The 7,422-nt window shown below is 25.5% G+C and overlaps 2 protein-coding genes across 2 annotated transcripts; both read left to right on the top strand.

Moving 5' to 3' along the window:
- The first annotated feature begins 911 nt into the window (after positions 1–911).
- On the top strand, positions 912–1,480 carry LOC127074061 (uncharacterized). Its single transcript, XM_051015331.1, has one exon. It carries the CDS (start codon positions 982–984, stop codon positions 1,276–1,278), a length of 297 nt encoding a protein of 98 aa, XP_050871288.1. The 5' UTR covers positions 912–981; the 3' UTR covers positions 1,279–1,480.
- Positions 1,481–5,526: 4,046 nt separating this feature from the next.
- On the top strand, positions 5,527–6,078 carry LOC127074052 (uncharacterized). Its single transcript, XM_051015318.1, has one exon. It carries the CDS (start codon positions 5,582–5,584, stop codon positions 5,876–5,878), a length of 297 nt encoding a protein of 98 aa, XP_050871275.1. The 5' UTR covers positions 5,527–5,581; the 3' UTR covers positions 5,879–6,078.
- The last annotated feature ends 1,344 nt before the right edge of the window (positions 6,079–7,422 follow it).

The following is a 7,422-nucleotide window of genomic DNA, read 5'->3' as shown; positions in this document are numbered from 1 at the left end:
CGTTGGATCAATAGTTTATGTTTTCAAATTTGATTAACATGTCATTTGTTAAAAAAAATGTTAATGGAGATTATAGAAGTGTATGTTCAAGAAAGCATTAATGAAGATTATAAAAGTGACAATACTGTTGGTTTATAGATTATAGTCGTGTATGGATTAGAAGTAAACTTTTTGCATCTTTTATAATTAGAGTATCATGCTAATTCATTTTGTTTTGTAGATAGGGAAGGAGAATGAAAAAAATTATCTCAAGAAATCCCATACTATGAAGAAAAAATTTAAGGAGGATGAAGTAAAAGTGAAAGTTGCTATGAAAGATCAATAATGACATCCATTCAAATTTAATACAAGTTTGTAGCTTTGACTTCAATTTCACCCTCCTTTGATTATGGATGTCATTCTGAGACAAATAGTTCATTTCTTCGTCTTTATCATCCACAAATCTTTTCAATAAAAAATACGTTTGTGAAACATTTTATAAGTTGAAATATTGTGAAACATTTTATAAGTTGAAATATTGTATGTTTTTTAGTACGTTGTTGATGATTTTTTTGTTTGTTAATAAAAATTATACGTATATGGCTATTTTTTCGGTGTAGTTTTGGAATTGCTTATTAATTTTTACTTTTTTTTTATATACTTTTGTTGCTTTCTTGTTTGATGCATCCTTGTTTTTTTTAGTGTGTTCAACTGAGCACATTTTGTGCTATATCTAAAATCCCCTCGCATATGCTTTATTGAGAAGTTTATTCCTCATTTATTTTTATTATATTTTATTTTGCTATTATAAAAAAAAGCAAAATTCTTAAAATTATAATAAAGTAAGCTGCAATGTTCTATCTAATTTCGCGTGAAAAACAAGCAAAAGCATCATATTCCTATCCATTCATCTATATAATAATGTTTTGGTTGCAACATTAACACCATCCAAATACAAAAATACTGAAGGTTTCATAGCATTTTTCGAGTAAGGTCATAAGAATGTCATCTCATGTGCTCAAAAACCTCATCGCCATGCTTGAGGCTGAAGAAGCCGAAGCTGCAAAATCGAACAACCACGGTACTGCTCACGCATTTAACAACCATGGCGGTGGGAACCAAAACTTCTCCGGTGCCAAAATCAACAGCGGTTCAAATGCCGGGGACCGAAAGAAATATCGCACCACCAACAATCATGGTAACCGTACCATAAATAACCGTGGAACTTTCCATGGTAATGGCAATGGAGGGTATACTGAGGGGAACTTTGACGCATCCACAACGAACTATAACAAATAGTTATAAAGTATTTGTGATGATAAAAATGGTATATGCAACTAATAATGAAGTTGAAGATATATTTATTTTCGATGGTTTATGGTTGTATGTTGCTGTATAGGAAATTAAAAATAAACGCACTAGTGTGCTATGATAAATCTCCTTATGTTTGATTATCTATAATTGCTTTTACATATTTTAATAAACGTTAGTTAATTATCTATGATAAATCTCATTTTGTTTTTATGTTATGAGGCTAAATATTTAATAAAATATTTATTTCATTTTGAGTTGAAATATATTTTCGACAATTCTGTCTTTGATAAGGCTCAATTTAACTACTATTATAAACCAAAAAAGCCTAAGCCATATAGGCCCATGATAGGAAGGTGATATTTTCACTAGAAAGAGAATTGGTTTGACTATTGAACAAAGGAAATATTTACAGTATTTGTTAATCTTGGCTTCAACAACTAAATTTTATATCACTTTCTCAAGTTATAAAATTGATCATCTTTGTGCTAAATTGCATAAAATACATTGAAATATAGATCATTAGATCAACATTAGATAGTTTCGATATCCAGAATAACAAAATATATTTTGTAATATATCGATTATTTAATAATAAAAAAATCATTAAAGTAATATATATATATATATATATATATATATATATATATATATATATATATATATATATATATATATATATATATATATATATATATATATATATATATATATATATATATATATATATAAAAGAAAACAAATGACTATCACATGTATGTTTTTAACCTCTTCTAATGATCGACATGTGTTTTTTCTTCTTTCAATTTTAATATTAAAATAATTGTTACATCTATGTTCATTTGTAAGAATAGTTTTATTTTTATATATTATTTATTATTTTAATTTCATATTTTTTAATTAATCGTTAAAGAGTATTGTTAATATATAGAATGATTATTTATTATTAATTAATTAATTTAAAATATGATATAAAAACAATATATATAATTTATTAATTATAACTTATTACAAAAAATATAGTTAGAACATCTATTATAACTTTTATGCTATTCATTATTTTTAATATTTTTCTCCCAATAAATCGCTAAAGAGTATAGTTAAAACATATAATTTATAAATGAGGTGGAATTTTTTTATCACTAATTAATTAAATAATTTTTTATTTTCCAATTAAAAATTAGAATAACTATAATAAACTAACTATAGTTTATTATTAAAATTCACAGGTAAATATTTATGATTGAAAAATTATTTAAATTAATATTTGTTTAATATCATTGTCATTAAAATATGAGTAAATACAATACACCAACATTTTAGAATGATTAAATACACTAAACATATTTTTTTTGCATTTAAATTATTTTAACATTTTTTTATATTAAACTATCTTTTTAATGAAAAATTGATTAATTAGATTATACTTAAAGTTTATTGTAAAATGTTACACAAGACTATTCTTTGAGATTACAAATTAGTTAAAATTAAAAAAAAACATTAATATCATCAACATAAAAATGAATATAATTATAATATATTAACTATAACTTTTCATACTTCAACTTTTTATACTTTTTTAAAAATCACTCACAAAAAAACCATTAACATTTATAATTCATATATTGAATGGATATTAAAAATAAGTGTCATTTATTTTTCACTGAATAATACTAAAGAAAACCTTAACAACTTTATCATCGATAATCATAAAAAAAAAACACGATATCAAACTTTTGTCTTTAATTAATATATAAAAATTGAGACAAATATTTATAAATGATTTAGTACATTTTTTTCAAAACAAAATCTTGATTACTATATATAATCATTCAATTCATTATGTTGAAAATGTATAATCATTTAATGACAAACAATATTTTTTATTATTTATGTTTTCTAATTTTATTTTGTATCATATAAATTTTATATTATATTAATTAATTAATAAAATATATTTTTTATTTTAAATTTTATAAAATTTAATATAATAATAACCAATACCCTGCGGATACTTATTTATGATGCGGTACAAATGCGGATAGGAATGAACTTGTTGCACGAGATGCACTTCATGATGGATGTATTCTCCTAAACTTTTTCACATCAAAACTAATCCTACTTGTTTGGTGTTTATATTAAATTATCGAACCATATCCTCGATTGACCAAGTAGCACTTGATTCTTTCCCTTACAAGTAGGATTGAATTTGTTTGGAGGGGAGTATTTTTAAGGACTAAACTATATTTTAATATTTATTTGATTTTTAAGAAACTAAAAGAATATTATTATATATAATAAATCCTACCTTATATATATTTTTAAATATTTTATAACTATTCTCAATTGCTTTAAATCGTAGAGACATCATGGGGTATACATAGTTTTCGAACCCACTAAATAATATACATATCAATTTGAGTATTCTAGCAAGAAATCTTTTATGTTAAATTATGTTAAATTACTCTATTTGTTAGCTCATGTCTAGAAGGAAGATGGAGGATGAGGATGAGGAGTGCTATCTTTGGAACTTTATGTTATGCCAATAAACTTCGTAGGAGTTGTTTCTTCGGACATTGGAAGACCAATGTTTGTGATGAATTTCTTTGAGGAGATGTTACCTCAAGATAGAGGTTTTATTGAGAGATTTTCAATGAAAATTGTCATTTATTTCTTTTGAGAAATAGTTGGTGGAGGTCTTTATCTTAAAAAACTTTAATTTAGGACTTTTTCACCTCAATGTCCCTTTTTTGAAATTTAAATTCTAAAATATCTCAAATTAAAAAAGAAATATTTAACTGTTCTCTTTTTTTGAACAAGCTCAGTCTTTCATTGGCCCGGAGTAGGAAGTGAAATTTTGAAAGAAAGAGTTCGATCTTTCAATGGTGGAGGAGTCAAAGAGATCAAATAAACAAAAAAAATATAAAAAATAATATAACATTAATGGTCTCCTCCATTCATTGATCGACATTTAAATAAATTTAGTGTACCCTCAACTATTCAATAGCCGAGTCCCTTCATTAAATGGGATAACTAGAGGTTTTATTTTCAAAGTGGGACAATTAGAAAATTTTGTTTCAAAAGTAGAGCATCGGAGTAAAAAAAATCTCAATTTGGTGGAGGATAACTTTGTTTTCTATTAGAGTTGAGGGATTAGGTTTGGAATGTGAAGGAGGAGTGACCTCATAAGTTTTTGTAGCTTTTAAGGGAATTACAAAATTATATATTGAGATATATTTTGATTTATTATATGGAGATTTTGATATGGCTTTGGATGGCTTAATGATGGTTCCATATTTCGATCTTAGTAGTTTAATTGAAAATACATCGTCCTCCTAAAGCCAACCATGTTTTTAGCGAGTAGGTGTTTCTAGAAAAAAAAAATATGGAAGTAAAATTTGATATTATCCAAAAATAAAATAAAAATACATGCTCAAAATTTTCTCTTAGACATTCGTAGTGACGGTTTAAATTAGCGACGTGTCTTTGTTATGGATGTTTTTTTAGGGGTTGTCACTTTCACTCTTATAGGTATCCCACCACCCTTGTGAAAATTCACGACTATCTTTAGTGTCCGAATATGCATCTTTGGACTCATTTTTTATACATACATTTTAGTACTTCGTAAATAAGACACTCTTAATTTATATGAAAAATATTCAAAAGAGATTAATTACTAGGCACTGTCAGTGTAAAAAGATTTACACTATCGATTCATCATCATCATTCATTTGAATTACTTTATAGATTTTTAAAATAAAAGTCAAACTTATTTCAATATCCAACGTTTAAGATTAACTGGCAGTGTAAAATTCTTTTACATTGTGAGTATATTTTAATTAAATCTTATTTAAAAGAGATTAATTACTATGCATTGTCAATATAAAAAGATTTATACTATCGATTCATCACTATCTCTTGTAAACGCCTTCAACCTTAAAATACTAGGAGTTGTGAGTCGATGCACAAAAGATTGTTGAAAAAAAAAGATTATAGCCATGAAAACAGAAAACTCCTTTGAGTATTTTACTGACTATTTTAATCATCTCATATATTTTACTTGAGTATTTTAATCTCAACATAATTTTAGTAAATTATTTTACAATAAAAAAAAAATCAATATTCTTAGAAATAAAAGGTAAGAAACAATATTCTGTATAGTTTCGAGTGAACAAGCAAGCAAACGCATCAGATTCCTTTCCTTACATCTATATAATAAGGTTTTAGTTGCAACATTAACACCATCCAAACACAAAAATTCTAATAGCAATATTTAAGTAAGATTATAAGAATGTCATCTCGTGTGCTCAAGAAACTCATCGCCATGCTTGAGGCTGAAGAAGCCGAAGCTGCGAAATCCAACAACCATGGTACTGCTGACGCATTTAACAACCATGGCGGCGGGAACCAAAATTTCTCCGGTGCCAAAATCAACAGCGGTTCAAATTCTGGGGACCGAGAGAAACACCGCACCACCAACAATCATGGCGAGCGTACCGTAAATAACAGTGGTACTTTCCATGGTAATGGCAATGGAGGGTACACTGAGGGTAACTTTGACGCATCCACAACGAACTTTAACAAATAGTTATAAAGTATTTGTGATGATAAAAATGGTATATGCAAGTAATAATGAAGTTGAAGATATATATATTTTCGATGGTTTATGGTTGTATGTTGCTCTATAGGAAATTATAAATAAACGCACTAGTGTGCTATGATAAATCTTCTTATGTTTGATTATATATAGTTACTATACAGGTTATAATAAACGATAATTTATCTTTATATTTATTTCATTTTGTTTTTATGTTAGAAAAATGCTACACATACACCAAAAAATACACTATACCGTATTTTACGGTTCATTAATAGTAAAATATTATAATAATAAAATAATATTTTATAAAAATATATTAAAAAAATTATTTAAGAGTACTATATGATTAACCAACTTTATAACTTAATTAACCAATATTTAATATTTTATTAACTAATTTTATTTTACTACTAAAAATTATTTATATATCTGAGTGTTAATTAACCACTTCATAACTTTAATAATTAATTTTTTATATTTTATTAACTAAATTTATTTTACTATTAAACATTATTTTTAATATATGAGCCAGCTTCATAAATTCATTAATCAATTATTTACATTTCATTAACCATCTTTATTTTAATATATAAATCATTGTTCATGAACAATACCTGGATATTGTTCATGTGCACATAATACTCACATGATACTGTTCATAAACTATTCACACCACTGTTCATATACGAATTTATTATTTATGATACTGTTCATCGTATTTGTGAACAGTGTATATGGTATAAGTGTAAATTAGAGTGTAAATATATCAATGTTGTTTATCTTACGAGGCTATAATGGTTCCTAAAGTTATCTTAATATTTCATTATGATTGAAATATATATGTTCGATAATTCTGTCTTTGATAATATTATGACTAACTTGTAAGCTATATGCCCATGGTTGGAAGGTGATATTTTTACTAAAAAAAGAATCGGCTTGACTTTAAATAATAGAAATATTTCCAACATTTGTTAATCTTTTCTTTTTGGTAAAATATTCACAAAGGATATATAAGAAAAATAATTTATTATAATTTATGACAATAGATTAGGTAAGAAACATCAATTTTGAACCAATATTTTTCTACAATTGCAATCAATTATAGAGATTGTTTCCACAATTTGTTGAGTTTCTTTTTTCCAATCTTAATGTTTTTATAGTAAATGTTTATCATTCATAGGATAGCTTTCAAGATATATATTTGGGATGTTCGCATTCTAGTTGATTGGACTGAGGGTTTCATTCGGATCTCTAATGTTTCTTGTAGACTAATGGTCGATAATTTCTTGAACGTTGATAATCAAAATATGGACGAAAAATATTAGTTTATAATTAAAAAAAGTGTCATTTTTTCTCATATATTTATTAACACTGAGATAATGTGTTATTTCTATTTTAGAATATAAATAAAATAATAACTTTTTCCCTCGATTTTCAGTCCATGTGAAGAAATAGATTATTCATATTGCAACGCCAAACAAAAAGATAAACAGTAAGGTATATCGCTTAAAAAAATTTATCATCCACAATTT

This window comes from Lathyrus oleraceus, chromosome 1, assembly GCF_024323335.1.
Source record: "Lathyrus oleraceus cultivar Zhongwan6 chromosome 1, CAAS_Psat_ZW6_1.0, whole genome shotgun sequence".
Taxonomy (NCBI): Eukaryota; Viridiplantae; Streptophyta; class Magnoliopsida; order Fabales; family Fabaceae; genus Lathyrus; species Lathyrus oleraceus.
This window is presented reverse-complemented; position numbering and strand designations above follow the sequence as displayed.